The sequence below is a fragment of the Vulpes vulpes genome, unplaced genomic scaffold (genome assembly GCF_048418805.1).
Source record: "Vulpes vulpes isolate BD-2025 unplaced genomic scaffold, VulVul3 u000000850, whole genome shotgun sequence".
NCBI lineage: Eukaryota > Metazoa > Chordata > Mammalia > Carnivora > Canidae > Vulpes > Vulpes vulpes.
The window spans coordinates 1-22,506 of record NW_027325859.1 but is presented as its reverse complement, the minus strand read 5'-3'; the positions used below and the strand labels follow the sequence as shown (position 1 = coordinate 22,506).

At 35.8% G+C, this 22,506-nt stretch overlaps 1 protein-coding gene across 1 annotated transcript; it reads left to right on the top strand.

Annotated features, from left to right (window-relative positions):
* The first annotated feature begins 376 nt into the window (after nucleotides 1-376).
* LOC112922137 (transcription factor RFX3) lies at nucleotides 377-13,885 on the top strand. Its single transcript, XM_072746439.1, has 3 exons — nucleotides 377-445; nucleotides 9,505-9,686; nucleotides 13,221-13,885. Exons 1-3 carry the CDS (start codon nucleotides 377-379, stop codon nucleotides 13,342-13,344), a joined length of 375 nt encoding a protein of 124 aa, XP_072602540.1. The 3' UTR covers nucleotides 13,345-13,885.
* The last annotated feature ends 8,621 nt before the right edge of the window (nucleotides 13,886-22,506 follow it).

Genomic DNA, 22,506 nt, shown 5'->3' with positions numbered 1-22,506 from the left:
TTAGGTGGGAGACAGTTTGGAGAGTGCTTACTACCCCACATCTTGAACTCTGAAAGTCAAGAAAATTTTCTCATAACTAAAAGAATCCACCGGGGTTCCTGCTCTTCAGCCTCCATTCTGATTATCATTACAGAATGTTCAAAGGAAGGTGTACTTTTTGTGATGGGGCTTACTATTTAGCATAACTATTTTTGTCTTATTCTCTGGGGGCGGGGTGGGGAAATGGGGGAAATACACATTTAGTTGAGAGCTGTTCATTAGCCACCATTGAAGAAGAAATTGAACTTTAGAGAATCTATCAAAAATTCTCTGGTGAGCCTTTTATTACTATCTTGTCTTGAGCCCTTTTTTTAATGACATCTATTATCAGATTGAAATGGCGATTGAGACGCTGCAAAAGTCTGACGGTCTGTCCACTCACAGAAGCTCTCTCCTCAACAGCCATGTAAGTTGCCTCTTCTTCATGTAAACTAATCTCTTGCTTGTTCTGCATGTGTTGCTTGCTTCTAAATGCTTGTTTTATTTATTTACTTATTTATTTTGCTTCTTAACCTTCCTTTCTCAGCCCCTTATGATCTCTGTATCCCTTAATGGCTATTTTGTACAGGGGATTATCTTAAAAAAATCGAGCCCCCAATATACTGCTTTACTAGGTTTTTGTGCTGTTTTGGTACAGATGTAACATTTCCAAGTTAATACCAAGCTGCCATTTACTTGTGACAGTTAATTAATGGGGATTTTAAATATTTAAAGTTTTCTAGTTTAGTATTAATAGACTGTGAAGCAAATGCTCGTGATCTGCATCTCTGTGTCTGAAGCAGGGAAATGGTCGTGTCTACTTGTATGACCAGTAGTCAGTAGAAAAGATGATTAATACCAAACCCAATGGTAAACTGTCTGAAAATTATTTATTTACCAGTAAGAGTGTACAAAGTGGGCAGGAAACAGTGACCTAGATGAGTGCAGGTCTTGAGACCTACAGTAAAATGAAACTGGGCCAGGAGAAGAAGTGAGACTCTAGATAAGCCATAAATTGCTAATAACTGAGATTAAACAGGATCATTGTTACTATTCTTGACACTTTTAACTGTTATCAGATGCAGCCGTCACTCTAACACTGGTAAGTCTGAAAAGGCAATGACAGTTTTGTAAAACTGAACATTTTCAGGTTTGGGGGAACTGATGGAAATTCTGATTAAAAGTTATTTTGTTACTATGATTTCTGAATATATGGGAAAAAGGAAATAGACCTATGACTCATATCTGTTTTAGACACATCTGCTAAATTAATATCCATGACAATACATTTAAGATTTAGAGTTTTCCCTCCAACTGTCCAACTGACAATGTATTCTTAAGTTGTTATAAGTTATGATTTTTAAAATTCTTCCCTGTATTTTGTGAGTGCAAAGTCTAAAATTGGATCACCCACCTGAAATGAAATATTCTTATTTTTTCAATAAGCCTAAAACTTTTAGTTCACAGATAATGTTTTCACTGTGCATTTTAAATAATTGACTTTTCAAAAGTTTAAATTATATATTCCAGCATAACACTAAATACTTCCATGTGTTTTACACATTTTGTTTTTGGATGGTTATCGTGTGTTCTTTCTTTTTCAAGGGGAAATATCATGGCAATTAAAAGCAGGTGGGCCAATTTGGGGAGTGCTTGCAATTTTGGTGAAAACAGTAGGTTGTAAATTTCAAAATAATATATATTTTGGCCTTTCTTTCTGAAACAGTGTAAGGAATATGATTTTCCCCCAGTCTGAAAATTTGTATGCAATATGTCACTCTTTTATATGTTTCATAAGTATATCCCTGCTGTGTTAGCATGAATCTGTTGTATATAAAGGCTGATTTAATGTACACTGTTAGGGTGTATGTTTTTTTGTGAGGTGGGTAGTGACTAACCATTGTTTGTATTTTGAAAATGGCAAGTAAAAATATTGTTCACTTTTTTTAGCCAAAACTGTATAGGGACATAGGAAAAAAAAAAAAACACACACCCTGAAGCTTACAGTTACCTTTTTTAACTGTCAAACTTCAAAGAAATTGTATTTTGTTATTCAATTCATATCTCATTTTCACTTGAATCATACAGGTTAGTAAAATATGTGATATGTTTAATTTTAACTTGAATTACCTATATTTATTAGTATTTCATGAACAATAATGTAGTTATAATAAGAACATGAGTTTTTTTATTATTTTTGTTGATTTGTTGGAAACTTTTCAGATATGTTGGGGTTTCTCTGAAATTATTATTCTCTTGTAAAACTCACAAAGTAGAGATAACCTGGGTGGTTCAGTCAGTTGGGCATGTGCTTTCAGCTCAGGTCATGATCCCTGGATTGAGCCCCGTACTGGGCTCCCTGCTCAGCATGGAGTCTGTTTCTCCCTTTGTCCCTCTCCCTGCTCATGCTCGCTTTCTTTCTTTCTTTCTCTCTCTCTCTCTCTCTCTCTCTCTCTCTCATTCTCTCTCAAATAAATAAATAAAATCTATTTTAAAAAACCTTATGAACTAATATTTAATGTGGATTAAGCTGCACAAACAACAAATAAATATTTATCATTCTCTGGCTTCATATTTTTTATTACAGAGCACTGCAACTCTTCCATAGTGTTTTCTAACTGCCAGAGACATTTCAGTATATATAGGAGGTGTAAATGTTGCAAATGCACTGATAATCTTTTTCTAGATGTCCTGATTTGTTTTTATCATGCCTCTGAGGTAGCTCAATTCCTTTAAAACACATTTAGAGTCAAGTCTTTAGAAATACAAATGATTCTACAGGTGGTATATATAATTTTTTTTTTATTTAATTATGATAGTCACAGAGAGAGAGAGAGAGAGAGGCAGAGACATAGGCAGAGGGAGAAGCAGGCTCCATGCACCGGGAGCCTGATGTGGGATTCGATCCTGGGTCTCCAGGATCGCGCCCTGGGCCAAAGGCAGGCGCCAAACCGCTGCGCCACCCAGGGATCCCTACGGGTGGTATATATAAACAGTAAAGAAAGGATCGTGTCTCTGCTGACCAGTCAGGTTTCTCCCCGAACACATAACAAGAATCCTGTTGTTTTTCTGTCCTCAGAAAGTTAGTGATGCTCCTCATTTTTGTTAGATTAATCCAAAACAACTGGAGTAAGGGGCTGCATGTGTTCTTTTGATAACCACCTGCTGAAGGGCATTTTAAATTCTGTTAACTTAATTGGTGATGTTCACTTGTAAAGAAAAATTATAGTGGAAAAGCTTTTTAAAAAATAGTTTAATATTTTAACTGTCAATAAACTGAAAGTTACCTTTATCCCTCACTATATGGGACATAGTATAGACTTATTTGAGATTTGTGGGATTCTTAAAGTGGACATGGATCCAATTTTATGATGATACTTCCCCTGACTTTCCAGTTCCAAGAGAGGATCAATTTCATTAAGCAAAAAAGTGGGAGAAGTGATCAATAATCTGTGTCCCATATTTAGTAGTTTCAAAACTAAATCATTTTAATCATGATTTTTGAGCAGAAAGTCTACTATCATTCTATTTTGGAATATGGGACAGAATGGGTTTCCTATTTTCCCTTTAGACATTTGATTATTCACAATAATTCAGAAAATTCTTACGAGGGTCAAACCAAATAAATAATCTCCTGTCAATAGACTCCAACACAATTGCTTTGTTTTTCCACCTTTGTTTCTACACAGTAGAAGATGAAATAAGATGGAGTGGGGTGTTGAATTTTGTGTCCCTTTTTCAGCGTATTCCTAAGAGTACTTAGTACTGCTCCTCCATTTTTATCATCATCTTGCTATTATCTTCCAAGTTGAAATGCATTTATACTTTTCAATGTCATACCTTAGATAGCACCCCACTCATAAACTGAGTAGGGTACACTGAGTGCCATGTTTGTTTGTTTTTTCTATTATCATCAGTATTCACATAATGACAATTATTTCAGCAGTAAAACCATGTAGGCAGACAGTAAATACATATTGACAAGTTAAAGTCCCAATAGAGTAAGGCCTTTATATGTTTTACCCACTGATGCATCCCTGGTGCATAGAGCAGCACCTGGTACATGGTCTCAGTTTCCTAAATATTTGCTAAATGGATGAACGTAAAAAACAAGTAATAGAAGGGAATGGACCTTATCTTACCTCCAGTATTCTAAATACTTTTGCCAATCATGTGTACATTTATTTGGGGACTCATGCATGCATTATTTTGTTATTAAATATGCTTCCATCAGTTTATTTGTGAATATTGTTGGCATAGAGCGGCCTTCTGCCTACATACCATTTGAGTGAAAGAGTATATATGATCACTCTATCATTTCCCCATGGGCAACCTTTAGTTTAAGAGTAGGCAACTTTATTTCTCTCCTTATATAATATACTATGTATTATTTATAATATAATATATATTATAATCTACTCCTTCAAAAAAAAATTATAGCCAAGAGTGGTATCACTCATCTCCTTGTATTTTAGAATGGTACTTTTGATTTAGCTTTACAGAATTTACTCTATTAACATAATAATTTTTATTTAAATATTTTTATTTCTAAATATTTTGTATATAAAGATGCAGTGGGACTAAATGATATATATTGTCTGCCTACAACAAACTAGACTATCATTGCAGACTTAAGTTTATTTTATACTCCTTCTCAATCATAATTAATATAAATTGGCACTTAATGATTATTTTGCATCCACTGTGAGATATTTTAGATTGCAAATTTGAACACAAATATTCTTAAACTAATTGTTCCCAGTTTCCACATAATGTTCTTGAGCTTGTGCATTTTTAAAAAATTCCATCTGAAGTATATAAGAAGCATTAGGCATTGATTTTTTATACTTTTTATAATCCAGCAAATAGTTTTTATGATTTTTCCTGGGTTTAGCTACTGAAATATATTCAGCTCAAAGCAAACTCTTGCTTTATATTCACTTTCCCTTGACTTTGCTATATTGTAAATATAAGTTATGACAGAAATAAGACCTGTCAAATGCATATCATCAGTGAACTGAGCTTAAAATGAATCCTAATGGATAATAATCCATCTGAGAAAAAATGCCAAATGTTACATTTAGATGTTAATTGGGGAATGCAGTATGTATTTTTTTTTAATTTGTCAATCAGTATTTCCCTTTGGGAAAAATAGGAACCGTTCATCTTCCCCAATCTACCCTGATTAATATAGATTAAATGCAAAGGTTGAAAGACGCAATTATCTTGGTTTCCACCCTTACGTGAATTTGTGTTAGTTCATTAGTAGAATAATCAAGTTTTAAAGATAAAGGTTAAAAGTTCCTATGGTATTTTATAGGCTTTTATTTTAAAACCATACATGTAAACAAATATTTTATGACATTTTATAACGGTAAAAGAAATAGGAACAGTTTATTCCTAAATTACTAAATATTAAGGGCATTGAATTTTAGTGTCCAAAGGGATTTTATTAAAGACGGAAACCCAGGGAAACGATATAACAGGCCTTAACTTCCTTTGAACAGTGCAAGAAACGTATGCCTTTAGGTTATAGTTAACAGCCAAGCTTCTCTTACAGCCAAATTAATCCTCTCTTATACTGTGTTTCAGACTCAAATATCTGATTTACAATTTCATCACTGTGTCAAAACTTGAAGGTTAAATAACTGTCATGTAGAATGCACAGTTATAATTCCCTGCTGAATCTCAGAATCTTATCCAGTAACCCCTAAACCAATTTCTGCTTATTTATTGAGTTTCCAGGAGCAGGGCTACCTTTAGGTGGTATAGTTGTCCGCAGGCTTCCTGGCTGGAGCCTCCATCCTTCAGGGCATTTTACCTCCACTCCATCTCCTGCTCTTCCAAAGTGATCTCCAGCCTTCTGGCAAGGAATAAAAGTGCTTCCTCCTGCAAATAAGGGGCAGGAAACAAAATGTTGTTTGCTACTATCAGAGTTTTAGTCATCAGAACGCCCACTCTCAAACCAATTACTGATTGTGTGTGTGTAATACATTACATACATACATATATATGTAAATATATATCTACAAATGTATGTGTATATAGATACCACATACACACATATTACAAATAAACTTGGATTTTTTAAGAACTGCCTTAGAAAGAAAGAACCTATAAGAATGTAAAACTATAGAGTAAGAACAATAAGTGTGTAAAGCAGTCAGTCCAGTTAATTTGACTCACTAAGTATTTCAGAGGAGCACGTAGCCAATCCAGCAAAAACTTCATTTGCTCTGAATTATTCATGAGGGGCTTGACTAATATTATTCAGGCTTCCAGGTATTTTAAGCCAACTTTTGCTGTCATTCTATCACAATTTTGTGAAAAGTTTTCTTTGATTAAGAATTGTCTGGTTAACTCTTTTATATATGTAAACACACCTTTGGACTCAAAATATTTTATGTTGAACTTCAATATTTGCACTAGTATTCTCTTTTATAAAAGGCATCTTAAGATCATACTCTTCAAATATTTTATTATTAGATTTGCTTTTCAGATTTTTTTTATCTATAAAACAATTTTCTTCATGAGAAAAGAGTAAACTGTCATTTTGAGATATCTCTCTTTTAAGTAATTAAATATTGCAAGAAAACTAGTAAACATTTAAGGCAGTTTATAGATTTTCTATTTATAACTCATTAATTAAACAAATTATTTACTTTATAGCTTGTTAAAAGTATTTTGTGTCAGATCTGTGTTTACTATTTGCATACTTTTGGCTATAAAGTTCAAGTTCTAAAATTATTTTCCTTTTCTGAAAAAATATCCTTTAAATTAACATTTCCTATATAGATATATGTTCTGTTCATTAGCAAAGAAAGAAATATTTGATTTTTTGTTGTTGTTACAAAATCATACTACTTTGGCATTGACAGTATGCCTTAAATGAGGAAGCATGGATAATATATACATTTTTAACTTACACATGTTGTGTGTTCCATGCTTGTGGATGTGGACACTTTTTGTTGGTTTAGTTGCAAAATACTTGTTTCCAAAAAAATATTTAGAGTTTTCATAAATTTGCTTTTCTGAGGATGATTTTTTTGGTGTTTCTTTTATATTCTTTCATCTCAAGAAACTGAATTTCTCAGAGAATATTCCTTTCTATGTTTCTGTATTCCATGTTCTATATTTCTATATTCTTTATATAGTTAGAATACCAATGGAAGGCCCTATCTAGTATATGCATACAAAACAAGAGCTAGCACTTTTGGGCTATATTTTGAGTCCAAAGGTTCACTAGAGCTTCCCCAACACCATTCAAGTGAGGAAACAATGCTTTCAGATGCCAGTCGTCTTACTGAGGCACATGGATGAAGTGTATGGGGCAGGTTTGTATGGCTGTGTTTTGTATGTCATTGACTTCAATTGCGTTCATAACCTACAAAATCTTAAAACTTATAAAGAAATGCTAGAGACATCCTGACCCACTATTATAGGCAGAGTACTAATCTGAGCCTTAATCACTGGATTTCCCAATCATTTTACTCCCTCTCTTTTATACTAAATGAATATGTATAAGTGAACTTACTCTCTGTGTTATTTAGAATAGTCAGAAATCACATGCCTCTGGAAAACTTTACTGATGGTCAGGTTACAGATGATTGGTCTCTGAAGAATTCTTTTTGACCTTTAATTTTTCTGTCATTATGTAAATGAACATTTATTTTGTGTGACCTTTTACAAAGGGAGGGTTGTGTATGTTATAGAGGCAATAGTTTTGTTTAAATGCACATATTCATATGCATACGTGTTCATAGAAAACTTTAGGTCTTCCTGACTAGAACATGAACTTTATTTTTAAAGGTACTCTGCTCTGGGGGCACCTGAGTGGCTCAGTCGGTAAAGCGTCCAATTCTTGATCTCAGCTCAGATCTAGGTCTCAGAGTCGCAAGTTCAAGCCCTGTGTTGAGCTTCACACCCAATGTGGAGCCTACTTAAAAAAAGAAAGAAAAAGTACTCTGCCCTATCTTGTGGACTTAGTGGCCATCCATATGAGTTTAATGACATAAGTTCAATTAAATGTAAGCATCATGTAGGAATATTTGAAATTAAAATGGTTCCAGACAATTAAGTTGTCATACTTAAAGGCAATAATTCTGAAAATATTTTTAATGAATCTTCTTACTAAGAGTCTGAAAGTTCAGGTTCTGAGTTTGTTCACAAAGCTGAAAATATGTAAGCAAATGGAGAAGTGCTTTAATATATTTGAGAGTCCATATTGTCCTTTTCGGAGAATGATTGTAAATCCCTAGTGGACAGGGGTGAGATTACATTCATTTCTACATCACTAAGTGCCGAGCACATTGCCTGGCTCACAGTTGATACGCCAGGAATTCTGGGGCTACCGTAACTTCTGTTTAATTTGAATTGCATGTAAAAATATCACTTCTTTATCACACCTCTTATATATGGCATGGAAATTTTGTTGAGACAAGTAATGTGAAGTATTTGCTGCTTTATGGAAATAACAACCGGTATGCAAGTAATCAGGAAACGTGTGTTGGGAACCAGATTAGGCTCTGAGACAATCTGACCTTAAGAAAGTCCTTTAAATCTATTTCAGTTCTCCTTTTATAAATAAATGAATGAATGAGTTAATTTAATTTTCCTGCTATTGAAATTCAGTAGTATGTAACTATGTTATATTTTCTAAAAATCTTTTGAACTTTCTATAAAGATTATTTTTAAAAAATACAGGACAACATAAAACCTTTAAGATGTGAGCTACAGACTGAGAAAATGTTGCTTTACCAACTACCATTGTGATGTATCTTCCAAAATTATGAAGAAAAAAACAGCATGGAAGTGGAAAACCTCCAATGAGTGAAAGAAATAATTCCTCTTCATTACATATTTTTTTTAATTAGTGTCTAATGAATTTCTTTCCTTCTGAAGAAGAAATGACTGAATTTTTTCCTTTCTGCTTGAGAATTTGAGCCAGTAGAAATACCATTGTTGCATTGTCCTGTTTGAATGAATTGGATAAGTAAATTAAAATTCTATGTAAACGAATAGAAACTTAATACGAAAACTCATACAAGGCAGTCTGCTGTTCATGTGTTATAACAAAGCAACACTAAAGACATATCCTGTGCCCTGTTGCCAGGCTTGGAGACATGTCTTGTTCTGTAGCAATTCTCTAATTTTTTTTACGACTGGTTAATGGGATTATTTGAATTCCCCAAAGATGTGTTTGTCTACAAAATTGCAATCAATACAGGGAAAATTAGTACTTTCTACATGCACTTGAATGTTTGAAGGAACGGAGTGGTCCGAGGTCATAAACTATGTTCAGCAATTTTACATTTCTGAGAGTTTTCAAGGTCAGATTATACCAGCCTTTGAATTACAGCAGTTTACCTTATTATGAGGCCTGATGAAGATCTTCAAACTATTTCTGTATATTGTTTTTGTAGTGGCTTGTGACATTTTGGTCAATTATATGGTTTCTCTGTGTTTACCCTGTCTTATTTATACTAGCTCCAGTGGCTGTTGGACAATTATGAGACAGCAGAAGGAGTGAGCCTTCCCAGAAGCACGCTGTACAACCACTACCTACGACACTGTCAGGAACACAAACTGGATCCAGTCAATGCTGCTTCTTTTGGAAAACTAATAAGGTCAATTTTTATGGGATTACGAACCAGGAGATTGGGAACTAGGTTAGTACAAAAAAAAAATGAGATCATCAATTAATCCCTCTTTTTCAAACTAAAGTAGTTTGGTATATCGTTTGAGCAAAAGTGCCTGGTTACAGATAACATCCAAAGGAAAAAGTAAGGAAATAGCTCAGTTTATACAGTCTCTCATGAAGAGGTCATTATTCACTATGGATATTGCCAAAGCAGAGTGATGCATTGTCTTAAACATAACCGAGCACAGCTTTGAGAAGAGCTGATTCTCAAATCATAACAGACATCAGCAAGTCAAACGGTTAGTGTAAGATTTACACATGGTGCCTTACAGATGAAGATATATCACGGTTTTCTCTTTTTAAAAATCATCAGACTAGAGATGAATAAGTAATATAGTCAGTTGAAAACTATCTCTTGACTCTTGCAAAATTATATTGCAATGTCTTTATAAATAACTCTTCTGTTTGAATAGAGTAAGAAATTAAAGCTGAGTTTTTCTTTTCATTTCTGGAGATCAGTTAAAAATCATTTGGTGAACTTGAAAAACTGGGGAGTTTGAAGCCCTCAGTTAATACATGGCCTGTCTAACCCCTTCTTAGCCTTTTTTAAACTCTTGACTGTGAAACCGTATGTGTATAGAAATAAAAATATAGTGTACTTTCATTGCACGGACACCAACAATGTGAAGAAGATTCTTAGTTTCTCGTTTCTTTCCTTTGGAAAGAGACATGAATGTTTTTACTAATCAAAATATGATGAATATAATACTTGGAACTGTAGAGCTTCATTTTTGCCTTTCTATAATTTTTACAGATTATCATAACATAAATACTTTAAGAAGCTGGGCAGAAGGATATGGATGTTTTTTATTTCCTAATCTTACAGAACTCCATATTAAAAAGTATAAAAATAAAGATGCTACACTGTATAACATTTAGAGGATCTACCCCTCATTGATTTTTAAGTCACAGCTCCTAGTATTCTAGTAAAGAGTGTTTAATATTTTTAATAAAATAAAGAGATCCTTGGTAATTGTCTTCATTATAAATTTATGCTAAAAAAAAAAGAGGGAACATGTCAGCTTTATGGCATTGATGAGGTCTATGTGTATTCAAAGTATGAATTACTCCTTTCTGTTGCATTTCAAATGATTGTACAGCTTTCAGAATGCTGGAGGTTCAGTACCCTCATAAATATTTTTTCTTCTACCTATACTTGAAAAAATAGTATATTTTAAACTGGAGAATATGATTGTTCCAGCTAGAGGAACTAAAGCTTCCAATCCCTTGAAAAAAGCTCTTTGCTTCTCTCATATTTTTTTCCCAGAACCACAAAAATCATTATTTGGGCATCTCCCCTACTATCCCCTAGCCGAAGGCTCAGTAATTATGCATACCATCCCAATATTTTGAGACTCTGGCTTTATTCACCATTCTAATAGTATTGTTCTCCTTTCACTGCTAAGAGGGATTTCAGTGGGTCCTATTTTGAGGCTCCATTCAGACCTTGAAACACATCTTTAAAATAGAAAGGGACAAAATTGGGGTTGTTTGGGTTTGTGAATGAGTGGAATCTATACTCTCTAAGTACATATTACAATATTGCTGCCTTGACTTTCCAATGTTCTGTTGTTCCCCCTCACTGTGTAACAGTTGTGTCTCCTGTTCCTTATAAAACTGTCAATTAGAGATAGAAAGGAAAACCTAGAAGAATATGGAGAAAAGAAATCATATGGGGAAAGCTTAAGCAAATGTTATGTTACGAAGACAGCAGAACTCTAACTTTGAAACACTGACAATGATGAGGGCAAAGCACCAGAGAGTCTACCATGGAAAGTGGTGTAGCATTCATTTACTACTCCTGACCCAGACAACAGAAAGAAAATCAGTATTGAGAATCATGAGGCAAACTAACTCAGATACCTTTTTTTTTTAATGAACTATGTGCATAACTGTTACTTGTTCATCAATAAAATAATCTGGTGAATTAATTCAAATCCAGACTAGACCTTTTCTCAACTTTATGGAGCAAAGTGATAAAAATCATCATGTTCCTAAACAAAGGCAAATCAAGAGATACCTTTTGTTAGAACCCATCTGCAAAACAAGTTTTTAAGCAGAGAAGACCGTGGAACATTCAAGTCTCCCCCAGCCATCTCCCCACCAACCCAATGAAAATGCTGATTTGTAGGCAACGGAGAAGAAACTAGACACTTTATCTATTTCGGTCTACAAAGAGAGACGCCATTTTACCCTGTAGCTGTCATTGGCTATAGCCCCTATGGAATGTCTACTGCTTCCCACCCCTACTTTACTTCCTACCTTTCTCCTGTTTGTAAAAGAGAAGACTACTAGTTTGTGTTTTTTGTTTTTGTTTTTTGTTCTTTTCTGCAGTGGATTTTAGAGATAAGATCTAATCTCTACAAAAGTAGAAGGCCTTAAATTTTCATTTTATTTTGCCAAAACTAGATAGATATTAAATGCTCTACTTAAAAAAATAGCAATATTATTTATATAATAAGATTTTAATGTCTTTGAATATATAGGCTTCATCTGATATATGTTCTTTAATTTTGGAAGTAAAATTCTGTTCTATTTTTACATAAAATATTTAATCCACACTCTTCTTGCATTTCTTTCTGTAAATGAAAGAAAAAAATGGAAAAAGCAGCTGATGTCTTGCTATATATAGACCTGTGAAAAACTATTTTCCCTTTGCAAAAATTTACATATTTAAAATGTTATTTTTGTAAGAATTTGCAAATTTCATTCAGAGCAAAACTTGGTCATTTCTAATAACAAACGTGGTCTTTCTCATGAACATGGGGAAATTGTGACAGTTTTCATCTAGGTGGAAATTTGCCCATTTTCACAGAGAAATTTCCCCATGCCTGTTGTGACACATCTTATTCAGCCCACAAAACTAGTATGAATTCATTAGGACAGGGACTAATAGGATATGTTTCAAAATCAATGGATTAAATGCCTGCTTCCTTTTAGGTTTCAAAATAATAAATAGTAAACTTCACTACAACATTCTGTATCAGTGAAATTACCTTCACCATCCCTGCAGTAATAGAACTTGCAAAAATGGAGAACTTACCTGAGTCAGTAGAATCAAGATTTCTTTTCTTCGTTTTGTATAACCACTTTATAATAAATTCCCATTGAGCACACAACCCTTTATCCTGTTAATGAATTTTTAGTGGCCAGACCTTTTTTCATTTCCATCATTACCCCTTCTAAATTAAATGTAAAATACAAATTTGAGAAGTGTAACTTACATGGACTAAATGGGCTACTGTACTAATATTTAAGTTTATGAGGAAAGACTTTCAGCAGGGCCCTGAGCCAACAGATTTGGAACCTTATTTTGATTCTTCATATGTAGCCACCATAAAGATATGCAGGTGATCCAGAACAGGCAGGTCATAAATATATAATACAAGTATCTTGCTTTTACCTCATCTTTCCCAATGTGAAGCCAAATGGACATCCTGTATGATTAATATTGGTTTGACTGACTTTCTGTGTCTCTAATGTTTGTTGTTCTTTTATGAAGAGGAAACTCCAAGTATCATTACTATGGGATTCGTGTCAAGCCAGATTCCCCTCTGAATCGTCTGCAAGAAGACATGCAGTATATGGCTATGAGGCAACAGCCCATGCAACAGAAACAAAGGTAGACTGGAATGATCCCTGACCTGTCCAAGCTATGTATTTCTTTAGTTGTGCAGTCTACTTTTTTCTAGAGCAAATACCTAATTGTGCAAGAACATGGCTGTTGTCAGCGTGCTTTGCCCATGGACAGTTCTCAAATATGATGGAGTAGAGTTTCGTCCACCCTGTCTGTTTTCCAAATCTTTTTAAAATTTCTTATCCAACAACCTGTTTGGCCCCCTTTGTAAGTTAAATGTGATATCCCAAACTATGCAGCCAAGGAAACCAAACACAACACGTAAGGAGCAAACCCAAGCAAATCCACCTGAAGAAACTTGTATCGGGTGTTGGTGAGTTCCTTTCCTGCTGCTGGCAACCTCCCTCACTCTCCTTGACATAGTATGAATTCTGGCAAAAATCTCTAGGACTTCTTACATTTTCTTTGAATTCACCTTTCAAAAATGAAGAATTGTGAGTATTAGAGCTATAAGAGGTCTTAAGCATTCATGGATGGATGGATGGATGGAAGGAAGGAATCATAGATCTTAGAATTAAAAAAAAAAAAAACTCAGTCTAGTCTGGCCTTGGGACAATCAAACCCTTAATAGCTCTGTTTGTCAGATAAATCTCAGAGAGGTTAACTGATTTGCATAAGCCCATACTGCTGTTACATAGCCATGAGGCTTCCAGTCTCATGTGGCTTATATTACAGTTTGGAGTAAATAAAATGAAAAATGAAAAAAAAATCTCTTACTTTTTATCAGTATAGCTCAGTCATAATACTAGTTATAATTTTTCTTTTCAATTGAGTGTGCAGAATTAAGTAAGAGGAAGGAGGCCTGTACACACACAGGTAGTCAGATGATCTGTCCCATTCTGCCTGATTTATTGATCTGGGATAATTAGCCAGTACGCTCCGCGTCTATACTAGCTCAGTTGGAAGCATTAGCTCCAAGTCACTGCCAGAGAAAGAATATATCACACAGTGGTCCTTTCTTTCCATAGTCAGCAAGCACTGATTGCATCTCTGCCACCTGCTAGACCCCCATGTGCCCAGAGAAGACACAGTCTCTAACTTTGAGGAGTTAAGAAAATAGAAGGGGAGGCATGCGGAACTTTCTTAAGTGACGCAGTCTGAGAGGTGCTGAAGTAAAGCTTTGATCCAGGAACTACTGAAATACAGAGGAATTTTCAGCAGACCCTGAGAGGAGGATTGAGAAGTGTCATAGAGTAAGTGCTGTTTGAGGGGGACTCAGAGGGATCAGGAAGAGGAGGACTCAGGCAGAGGGACTCAGGTAAACAGGAGCATGGGGGGTGGGGGGTAAAGTCCAGGATGTCCTTGGTAAGTACTGTGTGATTCGGTGAGGCTGACCTGGCAGGTGCAGAACTGAGAAGGTTGAGTTGCTCAGCAGAAGGTGAGATTTAAAACATACTTTGGTTCATAGCTTAGGGGATTCGGTTGTACTCGCAGCTTGTAAGTTTGTTCTTTGTGTGCAATATAGCTTTGAAGCTGTGTAGTGTAAGGCTTTGGAGCAAAACAACGAAACTTGTAGATTTATTTTATTTTATTTTTTTAGAGAGATGACTTATTTAGTGGGAGTGGACTGGAGGTAAAGACACCTGTTAAGTAGTTTAACATGATCATACTTTCTGGTGTTAGCGTTCCAGACTGAAGCGTCCTTTTGGGATTGGCTATTAAATGAAGGTTATCTCAGTGGTTTGATTCACAGGTCCCTGACCTTATTTTTTAAATTGCTAATTTCTGTCTTCTGGAGGTATAATCAGTGACAATAAAAGGGCTCGGGGAAAAAAAATACAATAAGTCATACAACAGTCCCTTATATGGAGGTAGAGTTTGTGTGAATTGTAATAAAATGTTATTGTCTCGGGTTATGACTGTTGTCCACTGGTTAGCAGCGACACTTAGAGACTTCAGGTTCTGGTGTGTTCTCTGCACTTGTGCATTGCAGTGCTGCGCAGTGGAGCGGTGGGGCCGAAAGCAAAACAAAGTCTGATTCAAAAATAACATATATTTAAGACACCTGGGTGGCTCAGTGGTTGAGCATCTGCCTTTGGCTCAGGTCTTGATCCCACATTGGGTTCCCCTCAGGGAGCCTGCTTCTCCGTCTGCCTATGTCTCTGTGTCTCTCATGAATAAATAAAATAAAATCTTAGAAAAAAAAACAAAAATGACATATATTCAATGTCAATTTAATTCAACTTAAATATAAACCAAAATCTGATAAATTGCACTAAAGATAGCTGAAGCTTACTTCTCCCCATGATTTACCTGCAAAGAATCCTAGCAAATTCTCATGGAAATGGATGCCTTCAAGGGATATTCTTTGCACCAAAGCCTGGGGTAGGGAAGTAAGACCTAGGACTTGGAAGGGTCTCTTTAAGAAACACATTCCAGAGCTCTAAAGCTAACAAGCCATGAAACTCTGCCTTCTCAGTCTAGCTATAATTGCTCTTAGAATTAGACATAATGTGGATGTATTTTATTTTTTTTTTATTTTTATTTTTTTTAATGTGGATGTATTTTAGGAAGCAATATAAAATTCTCAGGGAGGTTAATACATTGTACCAACTTTAGTTCCTTATAGTGTTTGCTTTCTTGTGAAATAAGGATGTTAGAGAACCAAAGTAGTACAGTAGACCCTTGAGCAACAGGGAGTTAGGGGCAGTGACTTCTGCTTGGTCCAAAATCTGGGTATAACTTATGACTCCCCGAAAAACTTAACTACTAATAGCCTAATGTTAACTGGAAACCTTACCAATAATATAAAGTCAATTAATGCATATTTTATATGGTATATATGTGATACAGAGTATTCTTACAATAAAGCTAGAAAAAGGAAATGTTACTAAGAAAATCATAAGGAAAATACATTTACAGCATTGTATTTATTGAGAATATTCTGTGTGTAAGTGGATCTGCACAGTTCAAACACGTGTTCAAGGGCCAGTTGTACTGATTTTTTTTTTTAATGGTATGAGTTTTGGATTATGGGCAGTGGCTTTTGGAATGGTGTCTTGCTAACTGATTGCATTGTTAGTGTTGCTGACCTCACAGACCCCTCACTGGGATTAGCAGGACAGAGGGAGGTTTCTGTTTTCTCTCTGAAGGATTCTACCAACTGGCCACATCATTGGCTTACAGTGAAGCCACTTATCCACTGTGCAGAAACACTTGGACAGAAGAGGGAGAGTTTCTCTCCCTAAGTCTGGATGTCAGGGTTAAGAGTATTTGTTGAAGGACCATGGAAAAAGAAAGTATCGTATCATTTGCTTTATGGCTTAAATTCACATGATTCTATTGAATATATTAAATTTCACATAAGAAGAGTCTGCCATTCTTGTTAAAACATAAGTGACAGGTGAAAGGTTTAAAATATTTACAGCAGCTACTTGTATTTAATATTTTAGAATATTCAGATTGTTTAAACGCCTTGAGCATTAGTGTATGCATCTACATGTGCACATCTTCCATAGTATAAATTTACATGTTTTATGTGTTCTTATGGAATGAAAATTCAAGTGTATGTGGTGATAGAAGTGAAGTTTAGAGCTCAGTTGGTACATTTTTCTGTTAAGTTTGGAATCATAGTCGGAGAAGTAATAATGATTATTGTTCCGTATAAATTAATTATTTTAAACCCCTTTTATTGGGTATCTCATTTGAAGATTTGGTAGGGTAGTAGAGGAAATTTCTCCTTGTCTACAAATCCGATTCCCAGCAACACCACCATATGTAACATAGCCATAAATCTGGAAATAAATGGAAACAGCCTCTGATTGAAAAAACAGATGTCACAGAGCCCATAGTTGAGCTTAACTTGAGGATGAAGCCATCCTCAAGCCATGTATCTAAGCTAAAGGACCAGATTAGAGCCCACTTGATTCATAGGCAATCATGAGATAGAACAGCTGGCAAGAGGAAATGTAATTGACAAGGTTACAAGGGTCTTCTGTTTGCTTTTGCATTAATCAACACAGCAGTATGTGCACATTCAGTGGAGAGACAAGTGCTAGGGACAAGACCTAGATACTCCAGTAGTTTTGAGTATCCTCAGTCTAGAACTAGACTAGAATCTAGTCTAACACGTGCAGTAACCTTGGCATATTGGCGACATTATAGGTAATTGAGAAGAGGCCAAGTATCCTGGCTAAGAAAGCAGGAGAATGTGTAATCGTTTTTTTCTTTTAATATCTTCTGTTGAAAATATTTCATATGAAAATTACTTCTGCACTTAAATGTAATCTTCAGTTTCAAGGAAATTCACTCATGGATAATTTGCTTGCCCTAATTTAGACAATAAATAAATTAGGTTATTACAGAGCAAAAAGGAAATCAGTACTTCTCAGGTCTACAAACCAAGTAAAAATGTTTGCTGCAGTTTATTTTTAATATTTAAAAGGAGCACCTAGAGAGTGTTGGCATACATATTTGAATTATTCTTCCAAATCCTCATAGCAAAAGTGGTGGAATGGAACCAAGTGCTTTTGACAATTTGCTAGGCTGTGTTTGATCCCAGTAGCCATTCTCAAAATATTAAGGTACATTTATCATTCCTTCAACAAACACATAACAACCAGCAGTTGCATACAGAATTGTCCATCACATCTAAAAGAGATACTATAGAATCATAGAATGTTATAGCTGGAGGAAAGAGATTCCCCCAGTCCAGTTCATCCTCTTGATGAGAAAACTGAAGTCCATCAGGGTAGATAACTTAACCCACAATCATAGAACAACCAGGGCAAGAACCTAGTCCTCTTTTCTTTGTTCTTATAAGAATGCCACCTTCAAAGAGGGAAGATACTCAAGCAGAAACATTACCCATGTAATACATTTTTGCACATGAAATAAAAGGAAAAATCACACTTTGGTTAGTATGTCCCAGCTAATGAGGACATGTGTCATCTCTTGCCTCTCTGAATGGTCACTTCATAGAAATTGGATTCTGTGAAAGAAGGAACCGTTGTGGCAGTGAGAGGAGGGAAACAGAGGCCAACTGGCAAGATGGTACAGCAGGGCTGCTTTTGCTTTGCTCTAGACAGATGTGAAAGCACGCATGTTCCTAAGGAGTGAGAGAGGACAAGAATCCCTATTATTAGAAGACCTTCCATAAGGGGCCATCTAGGTGGCTCAGTTGGTTGAGCATCCAGCTCTTGATTTTGGCTCAGGTCATGAGCTTGGGGTCATGAGATCCCCACATGGGACTTTTCGTATGGTGGGGAGTCTTCTTGAGATTCTCCCTCTCCCTCTGCTGCCCCACCACCCTGATTCATTATATTCTTTCTGTCTCTCTCTCTCACTCTCTCTTAAATAAATCTTTTGAAAAAAAGAGGAAGACCTGCCTTAATATAGACTTCACAGATTAGTGGAAAGAACCCCGTGTTTAAAATTGGGAAATAGGGTTGTGGGCATAGGCTGCTTCGGCACTTACACAGTGTGTGACTGAACTTCACCGAACCTTGGTTTCTCAATCTGCAAAATGGAAATTAATAGTAAACTACCTCACATTGTTCTGAAGTTCAGGTGGAAAAAAAAGTATATAGAGAGTGTTTTAGTTTATATATATTTATATATATAATATAGATATACATATATGTATATACATATATATATATAATTGGAAACATTCAAGTATTAGGTAAATTAATATTGTTAATATGATTACATTTTGTGCCTGAGAGGACACTATTTCTTTAAGGCTGTTTCAGAGAAGAATGAACCCTAGCAATTATGCAACTTCTGACTTCCCATTTCTTTATACCTCCAGGCCAGTGGTTTTTAGTTTTGACTGATGCTAATAGCTTATCCTCCTTTTCCTAGAACATGAATACCTGGGGATCATTACAGAGCTAAGCATCTAGGGCTGTTGCATTGCTCTGAGGCAGCTAAGGGGTGGCGGGTGTCTTAGGTGGGAAGGTGATCAGGTGCCTGTGCCTTTGGCTTTTGGAAACAAATGAGGAATCTTGACACTGAAGAATTTAATGTTCACTGTGCCACTGTGGCAGTCCCTGATGTAAAGATAGTTTCCACCAAAGATTAGAGAATCAAAATTAATCATGATTCAGTAATTATAAACTATAGTAATTCGTGTAAAGTTGTTAATGGTGACAGTCACCACTTGTCCTGATAAATGTTTATTGAACATTTTAAATGTCCTTCAATAAGCACTCTATGCAAGATCTCATTTGGCAATTACATGGGCTATTTACTGATAAGGAAATTGAGGCCCATTTAATTTTGCTATATGCGAGAAGCTCACTAATTTGTTTTTCCTTAGACAGAGCCTCAGGTGGTCCTCTTCTGGGGTTGTTGCCCTCTTGACATCAGAAAGAGTCAGGCTATTATTTTTCCAAAGAAAGGAGGAGTGGGGGCATCCCTGTAGAATCAGTTTAACAGGAAGGGCGAGCAGTAGAGGTTTGTAGCAAGACCGTACCAGTTCTATTCATTAATCCCAAATTGGCTTTGTGATGAGGACCCATTGAAGAAATTCATGAGAAGAAAATAGTGTCTGCCTCTTTCAACATGACACCCTTAGCACCTTAAGAGAGCACCAAGCACATGGTCAGCACTCTTTCAATATTTGTTAAAGGAATGAATGACCCCCAGTTTTTATTTTAGCAGACAGCTTCAACCTCGTCCTTTCCCTACATCTCCCACATTTTCTACTAAAACTGCTGCAATCAGTATAGCTACCCCATCAGAATTTAATTTTTCCCTCCTCTCCTCACCCAATTATAGATGTAGAGCTAATGAAGAGGCAAGTACTTCAAGAGCCACCAACAAGAATTGAAGAGACAGAGTTAACTGTCATTAACCAGCAGGGTTGATGTTCAAAGTCATTTAGACACAGACCTATTTAGGGTGACATCAAGGAGTCAGTTCATATTCTGAAAGAAAGGCACTCTCAGCATTCTGTATTTTCCTCTGTTCATTTTTTACATGGTTTCAGACCTCAAGTCATCTCAAGATTTTCTGGGACAGTTGTTCCAAAGAGAATCTCAAGATTCCAGTAGAAAATTTTAGCTTCTTGCCCTGATTATGAGCTCAACATTTAGATTTGTTCATGCAGATCAGGATTGTGTACTTTCTAGAATTAAAAGACTGTTGATCTATGCAGTTGAGATTTTGCATTTTGCCTGTGCATTTTCCCCCTGTTTCAGGGGGTCTTTTCTAAATGTTTCATTTAGTCCATTGAAAATCATGGTACGGCTAAATATAATAAATACAATACAGTAATTATGGGCCATCCTTTGCCTTTCCTTGGATTCCTTTAATGTCTGTACATGTGAGAGTATTGACAGAATTAGATATTATTTTACAGTAGAGTTCCAGCTGTCCAAGTTCTAAATAACAGCTATGACTAACCCCATGGGGGAAGATTCCTAACAATTTTCCGTGTTTTCTGTGTTAGTGACAGGTTTCATGCATACACTCCGCTATTAAAGCATTAGACTTTCTTTGATTTCTTAATCATTAACAACTTTAGCTTTGATTGCCCATGGAGCTGCAAGCTGTTAAAATTATCATTTGCCTCTTACTAATTTGGAAACCAAGAGCTGTTTCTTCATTTGATGAAGCACAGGTCTTTCTCAGAGCATTGTACAACTGAGGGACACTAAGAATCTAGTGTAAGATTTCAAACATATTGATTCTGCAAAAGAAATGGGATGAAGAGAGAAAACACTCTTAAATACTTAAAGAGTTCAGTTTGCTTAAAGGATTCAACAAAGAATTTTTTTCAACAGAAAGTGTCTCTGGTTTTTATGGTTTAATGTTTAAATGGTACCTTATGAGGAATGCATGCAAAGAGGCAGGAAGTCTGAGAACTGGGTTTCCGTTATAAAAGGTCAGTTGAAATTCAACCAGGCTTCACATAATGTTGATGCTCCAATAAGTCAATAGAATGTAAACAAAAAAAAAAAAAACAAAAAAAAAAAACAAATCCTGGAAAAATTTTGTTTATACACAGCCTTTTCGAAACCATGCCCCTGCAGTGCTTTCCCCATAGTAAATATTCAATAAGAATGTTTGTTAAATTAATGTGATACATGTTACCATCAATTGGTGGCATGATAAAATGAAGTGTGTTACCTAGAGCATTCATTTATTCATTTATTATCCACTCAGTGATATTTCTTTATATTCCAAATGTAGTTTCTTGGGCACAAATTGAGAATTGAGCACTTAGTTTATAAAAAAGGACTTTTCTCTGACATGAACATTGGGCTGAAGGAAGTTACATTGGACCAAGAGTCTCCTGTGGTTCTGTGCAGGCTCCCCAAAGAAATATCTGGGAGGCTCATTAAGGTTGTCAGTTGCTGAGCCCCATTTTAGAGATTTTGCTGGGTAGATCTAGGCTGAGCCTAGCATTTGAGCTTTTTGAAAAGCTACCCAGGTACTGATACACATTTAGGTTTCAGGACCTAATGTCTGATGATATCATCCGTAACTGTTCCTTCTAGGAAGAATCACTTACCACAGATATTGTTCAGCCTATTTGTAATGTGGCTCTTCTTGACTTCCTATTAAACTTTCTCCTCAGAGTTGGGTCTTCACAATTCTGAGGAGATGGTGGTGATAGAATGTTTTCCTTAGACGAATCATCAGGAAAATGAACACCTAGCTTTCCTCTGTCTGGTGTTTCTGATTTTCTAGAGATTCTGTTGAAGGGCCAGTCCCCTGTCAAGCAAGGCACTGAGTATTGCCATTAAGTGACTTATGACTTAAGACAAAACAGGAAAAGCAAAAATCAACATTCCCAAGGAGCTCTCTCAGACTTAGAGGCTCACAGGAATACTCCTCTTGTCTCTGAGCCAGATTCTTGCCCGTCCTGAAATCATCGTGGCCCACACTGCTCTCAGACTTGTCTGAGGAGATTCAACAAAAAGTTCTGGTCTATAGAGGTCCTACTGGCAAGGCAACCAAACTGTATCTATTCGATCCACTGTTAACCTTGCTACTCTTATGGTTGGAATAAATCCACTCATTTCCCAGCTCTTACTATACTTCTTTTTTTCCCCCCCTTTACCTTTCCTGTATAGGATCAGTTCTTGAGTACCAACTGACCTGCCCAGTTTCTGCAGAATTTACCAACTTCCTTTTTATCTACAAGCTGATCTTGATGTATTTTCCATCTCCTGTATAATATAGTGTACTCCTAATCAGT

Coding starts and splice junctions, on each gene's coding strand:
- LOC112922137 (XM_072746439.1), top strand. CDS start 377: ATGGCGATTGAGACGCTGCAAAAGTCTGACGGTCTGTCCACTCACAGA. Junction 446..9,504: donor GCTCTCTCCTCAACAGCCAT/GTAAGTTGCCTC, acceptor TATTTATACTAG/CTCCAGTGGCTGTTGGACAA. Junction 9,687..13,220: donor ACCAGGAGATTGGGAACTAG/GTTAGTACAAAA, acceptor TCTTTTATGAAG/AGGAAACTCCAAGTATCATT.